The following is a 21,251-nucleotide window of genomic DNA, read 5'->3' as shown; positions in this document are numbered from 1 at the left end:
AGTACTCCTGCCTGGAAAATCCCATGGACGGAGGAGCCTGGTAGGCTGCAGTCCATGGGGTCGCTAAGAGTCGGGCACGACTGAGCGACTTCACTTTCACTTTTCTCTTTCCTGCATTGGAGAAGGAAATGGCAACCCACTCCAGTGTTCTTGCCTGGAGAATCCCAGGGACGGGGGAGCCTTGTGGGCTGCCATCTCTGGGGTCGCACAGAGTCGGACACGACTGAAGTGACTTAGCATAAAAAGTTAATACCATCAGTCAAATCATCTCATGCCCAGAAATCCAGGAAATTGGCTGGGCTGCCGTAGCTGTCATTTTTACTAGATACTTATACCAGTTTCTGATCGTGTGTCAAGATTGAGAGATTTCACTAATTGTTATTTAAATATAAGATAAAAACATTTCCTCCCGTTAATATGGAAAGATGCAATAGGAAGAGGGCCCCAGGAAGTGTGGCATCAGTGTGGGTCCTTCAGCTTGCAGCTAATGAGCCTGTTACGTAGAAACTGAAGCTTGGAATCTGTCCACCAAGGTGACATCATCAGTTGGTCCTCATAACTCATGAGGGCAGAGAAGGGAGAGCAGCCCACCTGCCCCTAAGAGGGGCCAGACCACCCGGCCTGACAGCATGGAACGGCCCCGAGAGAGGGCGCCGGCGGATCGAGGCGTCGTCACCACCCTCTGGCTGAGGGTAGAGAGGGGTCGAGTGCCCTGTGCCTGAGATGCTGGACTAACCTGTGCTCGTTGTTTTCAGGCCACAGTTGAGTCCTGGGTAAAAGATAAGATGCCAAAGAAATCTGGCCGCTGGTGGTTCTGGCGTAAGAGGGAGAGCATAACCAAGCAGGTAACCGAGCTGGAGGTGGGCTGAGTGCCAAGCCCAGGGAAGTCCCATTTGGGCTCCATGGTGCTCTTTCACGATAGTCGGCACCGTGTGTGAACAGTTACTCGTGCAGGTCAGATACCGTGCTGCGCACGCGTCACCTGTCACCTTCGCCGCCGCCCGGCGGTGCCACTGTGTGGGCTCCTGTGTATCCTCGGGAGGCCCAGGCACGGGGCTGCTGAGGGGTGGGGCCGCGCCATGACCTCAAGCGCACCCCCAGAGCTTGCCCCTGCCCCCAGGAGGAGGGGACCCGTGCCCTCGGCCCCTGCCCAGGCCTCATGGGTGTGGCCCGTGTGTCTTATGTTGTGTGACTGAGCTGGTGCCTGTCACTCCTCGCCCCTGGCTTGGTGGTGGCAGCTTTTCACACACACACAGCGTATGACTTCTCTCTCAGATTTCTGTCCTTTTGGCTCAAACTAGAGGCTCTGTTTCTTAAGCGTTTTTAATTTGTGGATTCAGACAGCACTTTTGCTAATTCCTTGAGGGAGCTGATGATGGCTTTTTGCCCCGACAGTCGGGCGAGAGCTGCTCATCGCCACTGTCGTCCTCTCCTTCCAGCTGCCAGAGGCCAAGGAAGGGAAAGCAGAGGTCCCGCCGCCCAGTGACCGGCCATCAGGCGCCAAGGAGCCAGCCAGTGGCAGGTGACCTTGACAGATCTGTATGATTCTGAGTTCGAAATGTTTTTGTTCTGTGGACAGTCAGTGACCTCATTGTGCCACTCAGTTAACAGATAACTTCTGCTTTTCTTGAAAAATATCATCAGCTTAGGGAATTCCCTGGCGATCCAGTGGTCAGAACTCAAGACTCATTGCCAGGGCCCTGAGTTCAACTCTTGGTCAGGAAACTAAGGTCCTGCAAGCCGAGCCATGGGGTGTGGCCAAAAGTACATCTATGTTTGTATATACGCATCATGAGCTTAGAGTCAGGATACTCATTGCTGCTTCCTAAGCATCTTGCTCCTGCTCTGGAGCCGTGGAGACAGGTGCCCCTGGCATGCAGGCCTCTGGGAAGCAGGTCTTGGGGAATCATAAGATCTGAAGTGCCGGGGGCCCTGCTGCCTGGCTGGCAGGCGCAGCAGGAGACATGACAGAACCTTAGAGATGGGGCGGGCCCCTTTGGTTTCTTGGGAGGAGTCTGCCCTGGACGTGTGGACTGGCTGCCTGAGGGGAGGAAGCACGATGCGCCCGTTCTTGGTTCTGCCACTGTGCTCCTTCCTCCATCACGTCTTCTGTTCTCTTCCCATCCCTGAGTCTTGGGTTCATCTTCCTGTTCTTTACCCTCTTCTTTTTAAAGGATTATATAAAATCTTTTTTGTTAGTCTCTTAAATCACTGTAAGCGTTCGTATTTTCTATAATTTGTACCTTTTAAAACATACATACCCCTTTCAACAAGAATCGGCAGAGCAAGAATCAGTAGCATTCACTGGTTCTAGCAGAATACAACCAGTCATAGCAGGAGAGTGACCCTGGCCAGTCAAGAAGGGAGGAGGAGAGTGACCCTAGCCGGTCGTGGAGGAGGTGGATCATGCAACGTGGACCCTGGGTCTCCTCTTGGGTGGATCTGGGACTTCTCTCTCTGTCTGCTCCGGATCCTGAATGAAAAGCTGTTGTCTGTAAACGTCCTTCGGCCTCTCCAATAACAAATTGTGTTTGACAGGTCGGCCGAGGATGACTCATCGAGTGACGAAGGGTCCCAGGAACTGGAAGAGTCCATCAAGGTGGACTCCACCCCCACAGAACCCCCAAGCCATAGTGGCACAACCTCCTATAAGAAGTCTCTTCGTCTGTCCTCAGACCAGATCGTGAGTCCCGTGTGGTCTGGGTGGGTCCAGCCTCATGAGCCTTAGTAACTGGTCACCTTGACAAGCCTCCCTTTCCATCTGCCCAACCCCACACCTCACAGGCGGCCTAGCACGTGGCCATGTAAATGCCCACATGTGTCCAGGAGACCGGCAGCCCCCGACCTGGGACCCCTAGGGTCCCCTGGGATGCACTTTCCCCTCCTTCACCCCCAGGCCTCCTGTCTCCATGTCTGGAAGTGAACCAGAGCACCTGTGTTTGCAGCCTGAGTCCGATACGTCCAGACTGGCTCTGGGCCCCACGCTGTCTCATGGGAGCCACGGCCAGAGGGAAATGACATCTTACCTAGATGCAATCTCCCCCTTCTGTCAATTTCCCACTTCTCCACCTTCACCCATGTTCAGTATGAATTGATCTTGCTGTGCCCCAAGGGGGAGGATCTCTGGTACACAGGGCATCCTGGGGGGCGGGGAGGAGACCGGGGAGCAGGGGTCAGAAGGGCCCCTGGGCACCGTATACACAGTTCAGGCCGAAGTTCCTCAGCCCAGCTCCCGAGCCGCAGGTGCAGCCCCAATGCATCCTCCCAGATCTGGGTCCTGAGACGCCACCTACCGGCAGTTTGGGGAGTGTTCAGATTCTGTTCCAAAACCATTTTCTGTTGCTTTTCCTTGCCTTTTTTTTTGAGAGATTAGGATGTTTCTCATGTAACTTTGTATCTTTTTAAAATTAATTTTAATTGGAGGCTAATTACTTTTCAGTATTGTGGTGGGTTTTGCCATGTATCCACATGAATCAGTCACTGGTGTACATGTGTCCCCCATCCTGAAACACTGTATCTTAAGCAGTTTCTCTGACCACATTTTCTTGGAAAGTGTGACTTAATTGTTGCATGGAATTCTGTCAAAGTGGAGTGCCTTTAATTTTCAAAGCTCTGATTTTGCTGATTCTTACACTTTTTATGAAAGGCGAAACTGAACCTCCAAGATGGCCCAAATGATGTCGTGTTTAGTATCACAACCCAGTATCAAGGCACCTGCCGCTGTGCAGGGACCATATACCTGTGGAACTGGAACGACAAGGTCATCATTTCCGACATTGACGGGACAATAACCAAGTAAGCAGGAGCCCTGGCGTGGCAAAAGGAGGGCCCAGCTCCGTGTGCAGAGGGCCAGGGGCTTCCTCACCTGAGTGACCAGCCACCATCAGGAGAGTTTTTTAAACTACTTGCACTGAGAGGTCCTGAGTGCAGTCCCCACAGAATCATTCTGTGGATGGAGGAGGTGGGTGGGGCCATACAAACAGAAGGTCAGAACAGCTTTGGGGAATTCCCGTGGCAGCCAAGTTTGGACCCAGCACTTTGACCAGCGAGGGCCCAGATTCATTCAGTCCCTGGTTGGGGAACTAAGATCCTGCAAGCCTTTTGGCGCAGCCAAATGACAATAACTCTTGGAAAGATTTAATTATTCGGTCTCCAAATTCTGGCATGGGGAGGAAAAAATAGAAGCTGTTGCAATTAGAGAAGAGGAGGCCGAGTGGTTGTAAACGCTTCCTGAGAGTGAAGGGCTGGCCCTTGGGTCTGGTGGCTGTCTCAGAAGCTCCTGGGTGATGTCCTCGGCTTGTGCACACACAGACCAAGGAAACCGCCCTGTGGGCTGTCACCCCCCCCCCCCGGGCCCCCTCCCTCCCCCCGCGGCTGCTGTCGCAGAAGCTGGTGTTTCACTAACAGGCCAACACTTGGCGTTGTGTGCTTGGTTCCTCACGCCTCCTCCTGGTTCCACCCTCGCAGGTCTGACGCTCTGGGGCAGATTCTTCCGCAGCTGGGTAAAGACTGGACGCACCAGGGTATCGCGAAGCTCTACCATTCCATCAACGAGTAGGTGCCTGACCCTGTGGCTAGTGAGCTGGGATTTTGCTGGACTTAATAGAAGGTCCCAGGAAATCTTGTTTGTGATCAGCTTTCTCACTCTGCTTTCTCACCCCTCACTGGAGCCTCCCCCATGGGAAAGTGTGAGCCACCACCCGTGGGACTGGAGCCGTGCGCCTGGCGGGTTGCGCCTTGTTCTCGCACGGGGCTGCGAGTTGTAGGCACTGCCTGTGTCGGTAGTTACAGCTGTGCTTGGGTTTGCAGCCGTAGTTTAATCATTTGCAGTTTTTTTTGAGTGCTTTTAATTGTCTTTCTTGAAGGGGGTAATACACGCGTGCATGGGGGGATAGTCTGCCAGGCGGTCTTCTACGTCAAGTAACTTTTGTGAGGACATAGTGCTGTGGCCTTTGTGGGAATCCCAATACATTGACTTAAATTGATCCGCAGAACAACAGTGTGTTAAGCAGAGGTTGAGAATGTCCCAATATGAAAATTATGAGTATGTCAGTTACCCAGGTAGAGTTTTGCTTCTTGTTTTATAGAATGATTTGCATTCTGGAAGTTGTATTTGTAAATAAGACCCTTTGTCTCTTTCATCTACAGCACATCCTTTAAAGACAGCCCCCAGTTTTTTGTCTGTTTTATAATTCGGCTTCTGTAGAGGTATTATTACATGAAAGTTTAGCATAATCCCTAATCACGTCTCCTCCATGGTGTTTTTCATGGAGTGGTGAGATCTTTATAATCCTGATAATTCTTGTATTAAATTTAGGAATTCGACTTTCATGGGAGATGAGAGGAACTTTATTTGGACCTTTAAAAAGAAAAAATGCATTTTTCCCCCTTTAGCTGAACAGCACACGGGCTAAACAGGACGCGTTCTCTTCCAGGAACGGCTACAAGTTCCTGTACTGCTCGGCCCGCGCCATCGGCATGGCCGACATGACCCGCGGCTACCTGCACTGGGTCAACGACAAGGGCACCATCCTGCCCCGCGGCCCCCTCATGCTGTCCCCCAGCAGCCTGTTTTCTGCCTTCCACAGGTGCGTGTGTGCGCGTGCGTGCATGTGTGTGTGTGCGTGTGTGCCCGCGGGGGCTGGGGCCTGGCTGCACTGTATCTGTTACAGAGCTTCTGGGTCTGAGTTCCACATTACTCTAACTCGCACACCGCTCACCTGGTCTGTGTCAGACACAGCTGAGAAAAGTCAGGCTGGCAGAAATGGACAAAGATACCAATTACGAAGGATTTAGGAAAATGGATGGCTGTGGGTTTTCAGACCACAGACCAGGGAAAACTGCCATTTTGGATTCGGTGGTGATACTTCTGTTTTTCTCCTAGGGAAGTAATAGAAAAGAAGCCGGAGAAGTTCAAGATTGAGTGTCTGACCGACATCAAGAATCTCTTTGCCCCAGCTCAGCAGCCCTTCTACGCTGCCTTTGGGAACCGCCCAAATGTAGGTGTCTCCTCCGGGCTGCACGTGTGGGCGGCGTGGGAAACACGCGCAGGACGGTGCTTTAGGGTGTAGCCGGGTCATCATCTTCACCCCAGGCGTGCGGCCGCAGTGAGGTCTCCCGTGCTGGGTGGGTGCTCACTTCATCAGCCTTATTCCTCCTGCAGCAGGGAGGTGCTGGGGGCGGAGACCTACCCTGGGATGCCCGTGTGTGACCAGGGGCTTTCGTTCCATTTCCATGAATTCTAAGCCGAGCCTTCGATCTGCCCCCCAGATCCAAGCACTGCCTCTCCCCCACCCCCCACCCCCCAGCCACGAACGCTTCCCTTCTCCTACTCTGGGGCCTGGAGTCTCCTTGGCACCCGCGTCCTCTGGCTTCCTGAGCACCCTCTGCGGTGCGCGTTGGCCTCCCTGTTTAGTCTGAGTCTATCTGAAGCTCAGCCTTGGTGGCGGCTGCCCCAGCTCCACGTGTTCTCCGTACACGGCTTCCCGTGGTGCCTGAGAACTTCTCAGTAACCACCCTGTTCTGTGTTCTCTGTGGCAGGACGTCTACGCCTACAGACAGGTGGGTGTCCCAGACTGCAGGATCTTCACCGTGAACCCCAAGGGCGAGCTGATGCAGGAAAGGACCAAAGGAAACAAGTCCTCGTAAGTGCGTTCCCGCTCCTCAGCCCTGGCGCCCTGCAGCTGGGGCCCAGGGCTCAGAGCTGTGCCCGCCCTTGGAAGCCTCCGCCCTGCCAGGCTCTGTCCACCCCTTCTGCCAGGGCATCCCCCACCTCTGCAGCCATTGTTGAGGGGTGGCTGGGGAGCCTAGACTCTGAGGAGGGAGGTGGAGCCCTGGGAAGGAGGGCACCCATCTGGGACCTTCCTTTCTGAGGTATCTGAGTACCTGGCTTCGCAGCCTGCGGCCTCGTGCCCTCAGGTCAGGTGCTGAGTCGTGGTACCTGTCCTCCCCACTCCCAGGTACCACAGGCTGAGTGAGCTCGTGGAACACGTGTTCCCGCTTCTCAACAAGGAACAGAATTCTGCCTTCCTATGCCCAGAGTTCAGCTCCTTCTGCTACTGGCGAGAGCCGATCCCCGAGGTGGACCTGGAGGACCTGGTCTGAGGTGGCAGCCCCGGCGGGGGGCTGGATCGCGGCTCCCGCAGCAGGGGAGGCAGCCGGCCTTCTGCTGGACAGAGGATGCGGGGACCCTCCTGGCCACAGGTGTGACGACGCACTGCCCGCCGGGTGCCGGCAGGGACAGGCTGGGGAGCTGCTGGGGCCGGATGCGCCCCCCCGCACCCTCCTGGGCCCAGGGCTGCCGTGTGGTGCTGGCGGCCGGCGCAGCGAGGGGCTCAGGCCTGAGGCCCAGGCTCCAGTCACCGGCCGGGCCTCCCACATGCTCTGTGTTGAGTTGCGTGCCCGGTGCTCCTTTAATTGCATAATTTAAGAAGAAGAGAAGCGAAGCTAAGAGTGGACCAAATGTTGCACAAAGTAAAGTGTTCTAATTTCCACTAGGCAGTTGAGAGTGTTTCTCTCTGAGAGGAGGGCTTGCTGTAGGGAATCAGGGTCCAGTTGATGATGTCTGAACCGCCTGCTCACTTCTCCCGTGGGCTCCTCCCTCTATCTCCTACTCCACGGAAGCAGGATGCTGGCTCTGGCGCCCGGGGCTTCGGGGGAAGGAAAGAGCATCGCCTCCTCACCCTGACCGTTCCTTGGCAGGGACGTGTTGTGTCCTGGACCCACCGGAAGGTGTGGGTCTTGCAGGATGTGTGTCATATCGTGAGAGTGGTCTTGGCAGCAGGAGTCGGTTAGCCAGCAGGGAAACTCGGTTCTCAGGGAGGCCTAGAGGTGCAGACGTGTGCTTGGGCCAGGTCCTGGGAAGGTGTCTGTTGCCCCTCCCCATGCCTGCAGCTGAGCAAGCCACCCAGGAAGGGTCCCGTCCACACGCCCCTCCAGGGCTGTGAGCAAGAGCCTGCAGAGATGAGCTGGTGCGGACAGCCCCCTCGGGATTAAAATCAAGAGAACTGTTAAGAGAGGAGGCCCTGGAGACCAGTGGTGACCACATGCAGCCCCGCCTTGGGTGAGAAAGCAGTGAGCGCTTCCGGAGTCAGGGAGAGAGGGGAGTGACCCAGTGAAACACTGCAGAGCAGTGCACACTGCTCCCCCCGACCATGGTTTCGGGTCCGCCTTTTGCTTTCCCTGTGCTGTATTTTGGGGGTACTCCTCTTTTCAGTTTGCTCCACCACAATACTGTTCATCTCGAGCTGGAGAAGCGGGGGTGGCTGCTCTCCAGAGTGGAGGGTTGAAGGTCCTGGACTCCACTGAGCCATGTTGGAGGCAGAGCCCAGAAGCCGTGTTCCCAGGGGAACCAGACATGCTTCCCCCTGGGCAAACCTTCCCACTGCAAACGGTTCAGGGATGCATCATTTAAAGACCTAGTCACGGCCAGCAGGTCCGGAAGCTGGGTTGTGTTCCTCGTGTGAGGTTCTGCCCCGTTAGTGGCAGCATAGTCACCCACGGTTCCTTCATCTCGTGGCTGCCGGTGGCGGCCTGGCCCTCTGCTCGGTGCAGGCCCTTCCCTGGAGCCGCAGAGGCTTGTGTGCGCATTTGCGGTACGGAAAAGCTGGACACCTGCCTTCCTGTCGTCCTTCATTGGTTGTCCTTTAAAGAGAGTCTCTCACGAGACAGTTTCTTTTCCTTGATGAGCTCTCCTCTTGGGACTGGGGCGTCTTAGAGGGTTAAGACGGGGAACCCGCGCTGGGGTGGCCGACCCCTCCGCCCGGTGTCCACCAGCGCTGGAGTGTCATCTTGTCCCTGCACATTGATCCGCGGGTGTCACCGGCGCGCTGGGTACCCATGCTGATCAACCTGAGTGTTCTTCCTCGTTTAAAGGAGCCCCTCTTGCTGAACGTAGATGACAACTATCGCTCGAGTGTGTGAAAGTATTGTTTGTGCTGAAAATCCATTGCCATTTGGTACAAATGACATTTGTTCTTTCTGTGAAAGAGAGATGCCCTCGGTGTGTTTGTACACAGACCTCAGGAGGAGAGCTAAGAAGGAGTGGTGGCCGCTCGCTGCTCTCGGTGGCGGGCGACATCTCCAGGAGCCGCGTCTGGGTCACTCTCTCTGCCAGTGGAACGCCGTGGCCCCTTCCCTCTTTCTGTCCCTCCCGACTGCATCCCACCCAATTGTACACCTTCCGCACGTGGAAGCTCGTGCGGCTGTGGTGTCCACATCTGCGTCTCCACGGGGCTCAGGAGGCATGCTCGAGGGCCCAGAGCGGGCAGGCTCGGCCCTGCGTGTGAGGACCACATCTGCTGTGCTGTAAGACAGCGCCTAGTTTTCAGCTGGAAAAAGAAAAAAACTTCCTAGTGTGATGTGAGATGAAAGCTGCTGACAATCCAGGAGTGATAGCCACCCACCGGAGCCAGAAGTGTTCGTGCCCCTGACCGCACGTGGCCCTGCAGATGGAGTGCGTCCTAAAGGGTACTGGCCAGACCCAAAGGAACAGGCCAAGGACGGATTTGCGCTGTCTGCAGGTCGGTGAAAACGGACTCTCCCAGGGGATTTTGTCATCTTTTCTAGTATCATCTTAGTTAACTCTGGGAAGCCTTGAGTTAACTCTTGAGCCTAGAGAAATGCTGGGTTTAATGAAACCAGTGACAAGTTGAGTTTTGGTTTAAAGTAAGTGCTCTTTCCAGGTGAAAACTACTTTTTTGGGTTTGTTTTAAGGGTAGGAAAAGGAAGAGGAAGGGGAAATGTTGCTCTTTTAATTTAATCATTACGTTTGGTCTGTGACAACATTTGATTATTAGACACAGCAGTGCCACTAATACGTTTCTTGAGTTGTCAGAAACTGTCAACATCAGTACTTACTTTATGGCAAAGATAACTGAAGATAAATGGCTCATATTTTGGTGCAGTGTTTGATGTTCAAAACAAAATGTTACAAGAATAAACAAATGTGAACTCAATGCGTCTTGACCTTTTCCTTCAGCGGACATTTAAATTGTCTTGTCTAAACTCTTGCCAGAAGTTGCCAATTTCCATAAATTAGCATTTTGATCTCTGCTGACACTTAAGTTTGTGTATAGAAAGGGCTTCTTTTTGGTGCTTGTTTTTATAAGATCTGATTCCAGAAGTGAGGCTCCACCCGCAGGAACTAACCTCCCTTGCTTTGTAGGTTCTGCCAGGCAGCCATCCAGTCATGCCTACATAATTTCTAGGGGTGACCCCCTGGCATCCTTCCGACTGCATCCCCCCAGCCCTCCTCAGGACCCTGGCCACCCCACCTTGCATTAAAGCCCTTCCTCTGGGTGAACAGCACGTAGCCCTCCTGATTTCATCAGCTCTCAGGAGACTCAGAGTGATCTGGGTCCAAAACCACACCCCATGTATTATTTAATCCCCTCGGGTGGCTGAGCCCATGCTGAACCCACCAACTCCCTCAAGCACGTGCCTCCATGTGGGGACAGCACCCACCTTGTCTTCTTGTTTTCATGATGGAATGGCTGGGCGTGAGGTCGGGGAGCGGGGACTGGGCTCTGTGGGGTGCCCTTCTGGCAAAGGAGGGAATCACTTCAGACAGGTTCACATCAGGAAGAGACTGCCTCCGGTGCGCTGCCCTCCCCGCTGGCTGGTGGCTGAGACGGGGGCGAGGCGAGTGGGTGTGAGAAGTGAGTCTGTGCGTGTGCAGCTGCAAGCACGTCGCTGATCACAACTACTACTTTCCTTTCAAACTGCACAGTGTGAAAAAGTTCAGAAGATGACGGGCTCACTGAGAAAGACGAATGTGCTAACGTGGGAGTGACTTCACATTGCAGTTGGCACTGATTTTCGGTCTTTATTGCTGGTTTTGTTTCTCATCATTTAAATGGGGCCATTTGTAGACAGGACTGACACATCCCAGTCCTGTCACCGCTTATCTCGAGGTGCACTGTGACCTTTTTCTCAGCAACCCCATTATTTCAGAAGTCGTAACCTCATGCCTGATTGAGTCCAGGACCCTGGTCCACATGTCTCGCTCCCAGGCTCTCAGCGCCAGGCCACTGACTTCCAGAGCGAGCTCTCTGAGCCACTCAGCCTGAGTTCAGCCCAGCCTGCTCCTCTCCATATGAAAAGACAGCCGCTCCTGTCTCAGGATGCTGACTCCAACGGCAGTGCAGGACCTGCTGTGATCTGGCTACACTGCGTGTCGCGGACACAGAGCTGAAACTCACCACTGCAGTAGACGAGTCGTACGGCCCCACCAAGGGGGACACCGCACTCGCCACTCTGGTGCCGTCCGTGGAGCGAGGCAGGTCCGTCTCTGCCTTCCGTCTGGTTCCCATTGAGCGTCTGTCCCGCTTGGCCCGGGGTAAGGCCTGGGAAGGGGGTGTCAGGGGAGAGGGCAGAGCCATGTGCCAACTGGGGTTTCCTGAAAACACTCCACGGCCGTAGGGTTTTTCCCATGAGTCATATCTAGGAAGCCACAGCTGCTGACAGCCTGTTCCCCAGCTGTAGAAACAGGGTGAGCATGCACCCCACCCCTGAGCCCCAGAAGGAGGGGCCCGAACTGTAAAACGAGAAAACAGCAGGCCTTCTATCCTGGGCCCCTCTGCCCCATCTGGGGGATGGGGTGAGGAGGCAGGCTCACCCCATCTCAGGGACCCAGCGGCCACCCTGTAACCTCACTTGGCGAGCAGTCCTGGAAAAGGCATTTTTATAGCCAATCTGGTGGCTTGATTTAGGCTGAAAGACTTGTTTCTATGGTCCACACCTCTCCCTGGAACCTGCCTCCCCCCAGTGGCACTCCATTGGCCAGCAGGTCATGTGGAGCTAAGGGGGCTGATGTGGCTGCTGGCAGAGGAGTGTGGGGCCTGGGCTTCCTAGGCAGGTTCCTGCCCTTCCCAGACAGCCCCAGTATGATCAGCTTTTGGTCCCTGGGAGCGCAAGGTCTCTCAGAGCTGGGCGGCAAGCAGTCACATTAGCTTGGACAGGTGCTGGTTAAGTGCGACTTTCAGCCTCCCCTGGAGGAGCCCCCCTTTCTGCTGTGGGGGGCTCTGACCTCCAGGCACATCCGGTCTGTCTGTATAAGCCACCCACAACCCTGCAGTGCACAGCCTGAATGCTGAGGGATGCCGGTTGCACAGTTGAGACCCATGTGTTCACGCTTCCTTTCTATAGCCATTAAACTCATTTACTCCAGTCGCGCTTTTTAGCAGCAGCCCTCGATCCACGAGGCACCAGGCTTACACTGGAAGTGTTTTACGTTTTTATTGCCACTCCCTGTCTTTGCACTTGAGTCGTACATGTCATTCAAGGAGCCCCAACAAGCCACACGACAATCTCTCCTGCATCCTCCTCTCAGCCAGGCAAACGCTGCGTGGGGGCGGGGGGTGGGGGGTGTGGGGATGGCGAGCCAAGCCTGGGACAGCCCACTGTCCGCCCTGGGTCCATGGTGGCCTGTGCCACTTCAGTGTTTCAACTCTTCTCCCGCCGGCAGGGTAAACGGAGACAGATGGCCGGCGATGGCTCTGCTCCAGTGAAGACAGACGCGGCGGGCACCAGTTTCTGCCGCCTGCCTCCTCTCAGCAGCTCCTCCTCGTTGTCCATCAGGAGGACGCAGTCCACCAGGCAGCGGTCGGAGCCTCCACAGTCAGCACCGGGTAGGCCCGGCCAGAGGCAGGGCCTGGGGACACGGGGGAGGAGCCGGGGGCCGGCCGGGCACGCCCGACCCTCGTCCAGCTGTCCAGTTGGAGTGGCAGGAGCGGTGGCCACGTTAACCCGTGGTTCGCCCTCCGCCCGCCACCTCCATCTTGGGGGCGGGGCGGGGTGTCTGCAGAGAGCTTGCCCCGTGCCCCGGCTACACACACACTGAATATATTACAGCTTCCGAGCTCTGTCAGCCCCTTCCTGCTCCCCGACCGCCTCAGAGGTGGGAAAGAAAAGGGTACAAGAAGACCCCGCTGAAGGTGGAGTACATCTCGTCAAAGTCCGTGTGGGCCAGCCGGCCCCCCGTGACCACGATGTTGACGCCGTCCCCCGCCTTGAGGTGCACGATGAGGTGGAAGGCGCCCGGGCCCCCGCAGGTGTGTGGGGCCCCCTGCGGCCGGTGGTACTCCAGGAACTCTCTCCGGTAGCCGGCTGTGTGCAGCTGGGCCACACTGGCGTTGGCCACTGACAGGACGGCCTCCACATACGCATCCCTCTCGGGTGTGAGGGTGGCCGTGATCAGGTAGCGCCCGTCGTACGGAGCCGTGAAGACCCCTGTGGGGAGGAAAGCAGACACCTGAGCGTGTGGTGTACCCGTCATGGCCTGCCCGAGCGGGCACTCAGCCCGGATGAAGGCAGACAGCTCACCCACTCCCCACCAGAGGCAGGCCCACTGTGGGGGGATGAGCCGTGGAGACATGGTTGGAGGAGCTGGAGTCCAGACCCCATGCTGGTGGGAGTGGCCACCTCCGAGGGCTCTGGGGAGAGGGCCCAAGTCTTCAACCTGCCCTGCGAAGGCTGGGTCACTGAGCTCTCAATTGTGTCATAAAGCCTCGGAGGCAGACCAGGCCCTGCACTCTGGGCACACGGCCTGCGTCTGCTCAGCGTCACCGGAACCCATTTACTAAGACCCACGGCCCAGACTGGTTCTGGGCGTCTGGGCCCGTGGGAGAACTGGAGGTCCCCACCTCTGAGTGCCAAGAGTCCCTGACACGTGGACACTGTCCCCACACCCCGGGCGGGGGGAGCAAGGGAGCCCGGGAAGCCGGCCGTGAGCACACAGCAAAGCCCTGATGCTAAAACCCGGGGCCTGGGTGGCAGCTCCCACCTCTGCCCAGAACCAGCTGCCACACACAGCCCCAGCCACCGCGTGCACGTGACCTGTGACTGCCCCCGCCCCCTGTCTGCTGGTGTCTGTGGGCTGGGGAACAGCGGGGACTAAGGGGTCAGGTCTCTCGCAGGTGAGGCACCCACAGCCCAAGGGGCAGCAACCCAGGCTCAAGGTTGGCCTCCCATTTTGGGGGCTGGGGCCCATGCAGACCCGTCCCAGCAGGGTGAGTGGGTTCTGGCTCAGAAAGGGGCAGCGGGAGGCCCTCCGGAGCAGCTGAGCAAAGGCAGACTCACCGGTGCTGGGGTCGTACACGTCCCCGTCGTTCACCAGCACCTTGTTGAACAGGACCACGCCGGCGTCGCTGGGGAAGGGCTTCCGGGTGAGCCCCGCGGAGAAGGACACGAGAGATGGCACCGGAGCCCCTGGGGGGGACAGGATTGCAGTCAGGCCCAGCCCAGGCCTGTGTGCGGTCCCAAGGGGCGGCCTTGGCCTCTCATTTCCCCTCAGGGTGGACACCACCTTGTCCTCGTCGGAGGAGCAGGCGGCTGGGGGAGTGCCAGGGCCCTGTGTGTCAGGTCGGGACTTGGCGCGTGCGTGACGTCTGGGGGTGGGGCACCCAGGCACACCCACCCCGGCCTCCCCTCCCACCCCGGCTGAGTACCTGGGGAGGCTGCAGGCGGTGATTTGGGGTACCCTGAAAGACAATGCAGACACTGTCAGAACCCTTAACAGCCCCTCATTTCTGAGTCCCTTTGCTGCTTGTTCCTCACACAGTGAGTGGGAGGATGTGCAAAGGAACACATCGTCGACAGAGTATAAGCACCCGTGATACGTGGAACTAACAGGGGAAGCCTTCATCCTAGAGAAGGCAGCACCCTGCCTAAGCCAGGGGCGGCTGAGAAGGAATGGCCCCACCCGGCAGCCTCATCGCTTTCCCTGCAGGAAGTTGATGGGTTTAACTCAGGGTGGTACTATCCTGTGGCAGCTGATGTGACCTCCCCCACCCAGCGTCACGGGTTTACACGTCACAGCTCACAGCCTCAGTTTCCTCATGTGTCAGAATGTAAGCCGTGGTGCTGGTCAAGGAGCTGCATGTCTAGCACCTACTTCAGGACAGAAACACAGTGAGTGTCCCTTGACCTCTCCTCTTCCTCTAACCTCCACCTCCTCCATCCTCCGCCAAAATCCAAACTCCTCCAGCTTCCTCCAACCTCCTCCAGTCTCTTCTACGCACCAACCTCTATCCTCCGCCATTCTCCAGCCTCCTCCACCCACTTCCTCCAACCTTCTTCCTCCTCCTCCGGACTCCAACGTCAGCCATCCTCCAACTTCCTCCCTCGTCCAACATGTTTCATCCTCCTCCAACTTCCTCCCTTCTCCAACCTCCAACAACTTCCAACAACCTCCATGCTCCTTCTCCAACCTCCCCGCGACCTCCAACCTCTGATCCCCTCAACCCTCTGACATTCTCCAGCCTCCAATCTCCTTCCTCCACCCTTCTCCAGCCTCCTCCGTCCTCATCCTCCTCCAACCTCCTTCATCTAACCACCTCCAACTTCCATCCTCCCAACCTCCTCCAAACTCCCAACATCCAGCCTCCTCTAACCACCTCCATCATCCAACCTCCTTTCACTATCCTCATCCCTCCTCCTATCTCCTTCATCCTCCAACTTCCAACATCCAGCAACCTCCTCCAGCTTCTGGCCTCCTCCAGCCACACATCTAAGGTTGGAGCCAGACCTTCCACCCTACCCGCTTAGTTGTGTGCTCCTCTTTGCTGCTGCCCAGGCTCCCAGTACATGTTTGGTTTTCAAGTGCACTTCCTGCTGGGAGGATCAGCGAGCTGCCTGGATGGCACAAGTAATATAGCCCAGGGTGCAACTCTAAGTGTGATGTTCTGTGCCCAGGGCACTGCGGCATCTTTGGACAGCTCAGTCTGGATGCTGTTCCCTGCTGGCTGGACCCATGACCCACAGAGCCCCGCAGCAGCCTCCCAATGCCTGGGGTGCACTTACCTGGAGCTCCTGCGTAGCCCTCGGCGCTGGGGATTGGCCGCTGCCCGGTCTGGCCATCCACACCCCGGGGCAGGCCCCGCCCTGACACCCCCATCCTGCCTGGGGGGCCGGCCTCTCCAGTCTCCATGATGACCCCCGTGGAGCCAGGCAAGAAGGGCAGCCCTGTCCAGCCGGGCCGCAGGGGTGGGGGGCGTCTCTTGGGCAGGACGGGCTTCTGTCCTGGGTCCCTCGGAGGCGAGGGAGTGCTGGGCGGCAGCAGTGGGGTCAGCACTGGAGTGGACAGCTCCGTGGGGGCCTCTGCCGGGCTTGAGGGCTTTCCTACGTCCTCTGGGGCCTTCCCCCGGAGGGGAGGCTGAGGCGTTTCTGAGGGGTCCTCTGCTGAGCGTTTGAGAAAGTAGAAAGAAATAGAGTTAAAAACCACAGACTTGACTGCTCAATCACAGGCCCCTCTGTGAGGCCCCATGGGCATGGCTTCCTGGAAGATGTGTGCTTGGGGGTCCCTGGGCCAGGTCCACTGGTAAACACAAGAGCAGCCACCACAGCGTGGGGACCCCTTGCCCCAGAGAGGAGGGTCTTCAGCCTCTTTCTACATGATGGTTGCTCTCCCCAAAATAACATTATCCTTGGTTCCAGCAGCAAAAACTCCATAATGACCCCGCAACTGTACCTGCCTGCTGCCACCACAAGCCGAGGGCCTGCTTCTGCAGACCTCACGTGACCCAGAGTGTCAGAGAGCACGAGCTGCCTCTGCGGCAGGCACAGAGGTCACCACAGCCTTAAGATCACCAGCTGGAGCACTTCCAACTGGAGCACCACTGCAAGAGCCTCCTGGTTCACACCCCCTGCCCTCTCGGAACAGTGCTGAGACACAGCCTGCAACTGCCCCCATTTCCTACTCTGAATACATTCCTGGAACTGCCCTTCCTGCAGGCCTGCAAGACATCTAGGAACAACCAGGACTGCCCTGATACCCTCCTCAACAGCCAAACCCCACCTACCTCCTCCTCCATCCATAGGGTGCCTGCCATGGCCCAGGTTCCAAAGCTCCAAAGTTATTATCAAGTAAAATCAGAAACTGCATTGTATCCCCACCCCAGTCTAGTTTTTTTAAAGTCACAAAGGTGATTGTGGCAGATGGAACACAGGTCCCTCTACCCACAGAGCTAGGTTGCCAGCCCACCTCCAGCCCCCAAGGGAAGCTTTTCCGCAAGCACCCTTTCCATGAGAGGATGAAGCCCTCCAGAACGTGAGCTGAGTGAACTGATCATCACTTTCTCAAGTGCCCCCAGGATGGTACAGAGCTAACACCGTTCTAGATGCACTGAAGATAAGTTCATTCACACCATACAGTGGGAAGGCATCAAGTCTTAATTCTCTGCAATACTCTGGCGGGAAGGGCTAGGTTGGACGTAGAAACTGGCATTAAGGATTTCAGACATGGAGACACCACTAGCCACAGTGAAGGACAGGATGAGAAGGAAATAACCAAGCAATAAAAAGGAACTTTGAAGAAACAGATAATACAAGAAAATAAACATGTAGTAAAACACGCTCCTTGCTGGCAAGGATGCCCACCCTCTAGCTGCTTCTGTCCGACATAAACTGCTTCTTTGCATGCTTTCCCACACGTACTGTTTCTTACAAACCCTGTGCCTACTCTACAAAATAGGCAAATAAACTCAGAAACAGAAGGCACTGCATCCAAAGTACAAGAATAGATTGGTGTTAAAAGAGGCCTAACCAGAGAATAAGAATGTCTTCACTGATTAGAAATATGCTTGCCAAAATAAGAAAATTCAGTGAAAGAGTTGGTAGACAAAATCAAGGAGATCTTTTAGAAGGTAGACCAGGTAGATAAAATAATGGATAATAGGAGAGAAACTAGGAAAATTAGATTCTTTCCAATCCAGAACTTTCTCGAGTAAATAGAAAAACTGGGGCATAGAGAGGTGGTAAGGAGAGAATCGAATGCACAATTCGTTAGAATTGTAAAAGATCCCAGCTGGATTATTAAATAAAAGACCCAAACCAAGGCATAGTCAGAACACTGAGGATAAAGAGAAGATCCTACAGACTTGGGGGATGGAGAGAAGTGACTTCAAATCAGAAGGACATCATCAGACTCTCAAGTAAGGGAAACCAGGAAGCAAAAGAACACCACCTTCAAATGTTGAAGGAATATCATTGTTAACCTTGAGTTCTGTACTCAGCTAAAGTATCTGCCAGTTGTGAAACTAGAATAAACCTTTCTCAGCCATGAAATATTTAAAGACCAGCAAAACTCTTGAGCACCCTTTCTTAAAAAGCTATTGGAAAATGTACTCCACCTAAATGAAAGTAAACCATTAAAAACCTAGAAGTTCAAGAAACTTCTAGGATGGTAGTGCAAAGTTTCAGATTGAAAGCCTTAGAGCTTTCTCAAGTCTAGAGAGGAAGCAGTCCAGGCTGTGTTGGGAACAGAACTCCCAGAGGGAGGTCATTAGGTTGAAAAATGGAAGGGGATAAATGTATACTTACGCTGATTCATGTTGTTGTACAACAGAAACCAACAACATTGTAAAGCAATTATTCTCCAATTTGAAAAAAATTTTTTTAAATTAAAGGCATGATTTGCCAAAAAAAAAAATTTTTTTTTAATGGAACCAACAAATGACCTGATACTTTTTATGGTATTGAGAGAGTTTCAGTGAGTGAGAAGAATCCCAAGACAGATACATAAAATCTAGCAAATAACACTACTACTAATTCAGAGGAAAGCAACACAATCCTATTTGGCTATTATTGAGCTGTTTAGCTTATAGTATAAATACTGACTTGAGTTTTGTGGTATAACTATTGGGAGTTGGGAGGAGGGGGAGACATGAAAGAGCCTTATGGGCTAATGTCTGCAGCTGATAATGTCCAATACTGTATATAATATCCATAGAGAGATATCTAAAGCTAATAAATTGATTTAGAAATAAGGAAGTAAACATCAGTGGAGAAAACAGCTCAAAGAATTGCATGTGGCCACTTCTGGGATGAGAAGGGTAACAGGGAGAAGGGGCAGGGGAGGTGGTTTCCATTGTAAATTCCTCAGAAGTGTTTTGTTTTTATAAAACACAGACGATACTGGGGCCCACCCCATCTCCTTTCCCTCCAGTCCAAGCATGCTCAGGTCCCTCCTTGTCCGTCTCCCCTCCTCACGCTGTTTTCTCGGCTCACAAGTTGGCCTCCCTCCGCGGCGCACGCTCCCACCTCCCTTCTCTGCTGGAGAAGCTCCTCGAACATTGCTCCTCTCCTCTCCATCTCTCTCCTTCCGCCTCACTGGCTCCTTCCCTTCAGCCCAAGTTTGCGTGTCTCCACCCGTACTTTAAACACGCAGACTTCCCCAGTCCTATAACCCTCAAAGAATTACAGTACACAAAGCACCTGCTGCTGCTGCTAAGTTGCTTCAGTCGTGTCCGACTCTGTGTGACCCCATAGACAGCAGCCCACCAGGCTCCCCGTCCCTGGGATTCTCCAGGCAAGAACACTGGAGTGGGTTGCCATTTCCTTCTCCAATGCATGAAGTGAAAAGTGAAAGTGAAGTCGCTCAGTCATGTCTGATGACTCTTAGGACCCTATGGACTGCAGCCTACCAGGCTCCTCTGTCCATGGGATTTTCCAGGCAAGACTACTGCAGTGGGGTGCCATGGCGTTCTCCGACACAAAGCACCTAAAAATAGCCAAATACAAGCCCCTCACAACTTTTTTTGTACCTATCCCCCTACAAACCCTTCGCATCATCCCGCTTTCTCTGAAGCCCCATCTGTCTCTGTCACCTCGTCTAGGTGCTCGAGTCGTATTTTACTCTGCCCTCTCCTTTCTCACACGCACCCCGATCTGGGCTAAGTCCAGCTTCTCATTTTGAATCATCCTTCGGGTCCTTCCTCCCTACCTTTCTCAGAGGACAGTTTGTCCTTATCATCGTCCCTGCTCAGAACCCTCCAGCTGTCCTCCACTGTTCATAAGATCCAGTCGAATCTCCTCTGACAGCCGTGTCCGCACCACCTGCTCCATCGTCTCCTGCCACCTTCAGTCCAGCCCCCGGCCCGGCTCTTCGGGAATCCTCGACGACACACACCCCTCCCCACAGTCCCGCTGCTCCTTGTGAAGCCCAGCAGCGCTTAACAATCTTGCCTCCCAATCACGGAGCTCTGAGGGCCTGTCTGGTTTTCATACCTCTCCTCACTTGCTGGATGATGAACACTTGAGGACACGTTTTAATGGTCTTTTGTCACCAGGGACTGGCACGTGACACTGAGACGTCTGAGTATTTGGTGAAGGAAGAAAGGCCGGTACCCTGGGCTGTACCCTCACTCCCGCCAGCCAGTAGAGGAGGCGCCCTAACTTTGCTAACAATAATCGTCTTTCTAGGGTCTGTAAGGATAATGCCAGAACTTAGAAACAGTGATGGTTCTCTCTCTCAGTCATCACTCCCTCAACACCCAGGCCTGTGATAGCAAGTGGAAGGCAGAGGGGAAAGAATGAACAAATAAACCACTTGGGCCAAATATCCTGCACTGATCTCCACGGGGAGTCCGTCCAGGACTCTGTGCAGAACGGGTGGCTCCGACACCCCTCACATCACAGCAGAGACGGCATGAAAAAGCCGCCCTGGATCCCGACTGCTCCCCAACCTTGGCCCCCAGCACATCACGTAGTGTCTCTAACACACACATTTATTACACACTGGAAACAAACTGGACAGCATCTTGCTCCATCTGGGAAGATAACTCTGGCAGCCAGTGTCTCTTCGAACTGCACATATGTTTCTAATCCAGTGACCATTTGAGTTTGTAAGAACCAAGTGGGGCTGCCCGTGTTTCACGTGAGGAATGATGATGCTTTTGCTCCACAGCCTGCCTCCAGGTCTCCGTCCTGATGCCCCCGCAGTGGCCTTGTGCAGCTGTGCACAAGCCGGGCCACGACCTCACCAAGGACAGAGCCAATAGCAGGTAGGAAAGGCCACTCCCACTCCGCTAAAGTTCTTATTAAAAGCCACTGTAACCTTTGCTAAGATGAAGACCTGCCTGAGGAAACTGTCAGCAACCCCATGGAGTCGTGTCACAGCACAGGGCTGCGGGGACGTCAGAGTCTGTGTTGGCGGCGTGGCTGAGTCATCCACCACTCAGGCTAAACCCTCAAAGTCTCCTGACAAGCAGGCAGAATTTGGCTGATCAGATGAAGTGACAGGTGTGGGGCCACATCCCTGACAGTGACAAGTCACTGTGCAAATGTCCAGGCCAATTCACTAGAAGCCCAGTGTGGGGAGGGGGTGGGGAGCTGCCTGGCATTGCGAGGGTGTCTGCTGACCAAATGCAACTACAGGTCGGGGTGGTGGGACTGTTTTAAAGATGGCAATCAAGACTTCTGACTTTGTATTTTTTTTTTTTTTTGGTTGCATGGCTTGTAGGATGTTAAATTCC

The 21,251-nt window shown here is 54.7% G+C and overlaps 2 protein-coding genes across 14 annotated transcripts in view; one reads left to right on the top strand and one right to left on the bottom strand.

Moving 5' to 3' along the window:
* Positions 1-9,956, top strand: part of LPIN2 (lipin 2) — a 93,723-nt gene extending 83,767 nt beyond the window's left edge. For all 11 annotated transcript variants that reach the window (XM_086373095.1, XM_086373101.1, XM_086373092.1 and 8 more), the window contains 9 exons: positions 756-845; positions 1,440-1,522; positions 2,539-2,683; positions 3,647-3,795; positions 4,468-4,554; positions 5,436-5,588; positions 5,885-5,999; positions 6,541-6,644; positions 6,960-9,956. In XM_086373095.1, coding sequence (XP_086229221.1) covers positions 756-845; positions 1,440-1,522; positions 2,539-2,683; positions 3,647-3,795; positions 4,468-4,554; positions 5,436-5,588; positions 5,885-5,999; positions 6,541-6,644; positions 6,960-7,104 — 1,071 coding nt within the window. In that variant the 3' untranslated portion in view covers positions 7,105-9,956. The remainder of the gene's footprint in view (positions 1-755; positions 846-1,439; positions 1,523-2,538; positions 2,684-3,646; positions 3,796-4,467; positions 4,555-5,435; positions 5,589-5,884; positions 6,000-6,540; positions 6,645-6,959) is intronic.
* A 2,262-nt stretch (positions 9,957-12,218) lies between these two features.
* EMILIN2 (elastin microfibril interfacer 2) overlaps positions 12,219-21,251 on the bottom strand; it is a 59,188-nt gene continuing 50,155 nt past the window's right edge. For 2 of the 3 annotated variants that reach the window (XM_086373089.1, XM_086373091.1), the window contains 4 exons: positions 15,802-16,179; positions 14,448-14,480; positions 14,080-14,208; positions 12,219-13,230 (listed from right to left, as the gene is read on the bottom strand). In XM_086373089.1, the coding sequence (XP_086229215.1) occupies positions 12,893-13,230; positions 14,080-14,208; positions 14,448-14,480; positions 15,802-16,179 (878 nt within the window). In that variant the 3' untranslated portion in view covers positions 12,219-12,892. The remainder of the gene's footprint in view (positions 13,231-14,079; positions 14,209-14,447; positions 14,481-15,801; positions 16,180-21,251) is intronic. The other variant, XM_086373090.1, reaches the window with a different exon arrangement.

Source organism: Bos grunniens, chromosome 24 (genome assembly GCF_055505025.1).
Source record: "Bos grunniens cultivar Pamir isolate PY7600 chromosome 24, Bosgru_T2T1.0, whole genome shotgun sequence".
Lineage (NCBI taxonomy): Eukaryota > Metazoa > Chordata > Mammalia > Artiodactyla > Bovidae > Bos > Bos grunniens.
Note: the sequence above shows the minus strand (reverse complement) of the source record. Positions and strands in the feature narration are given on the sequence as shown.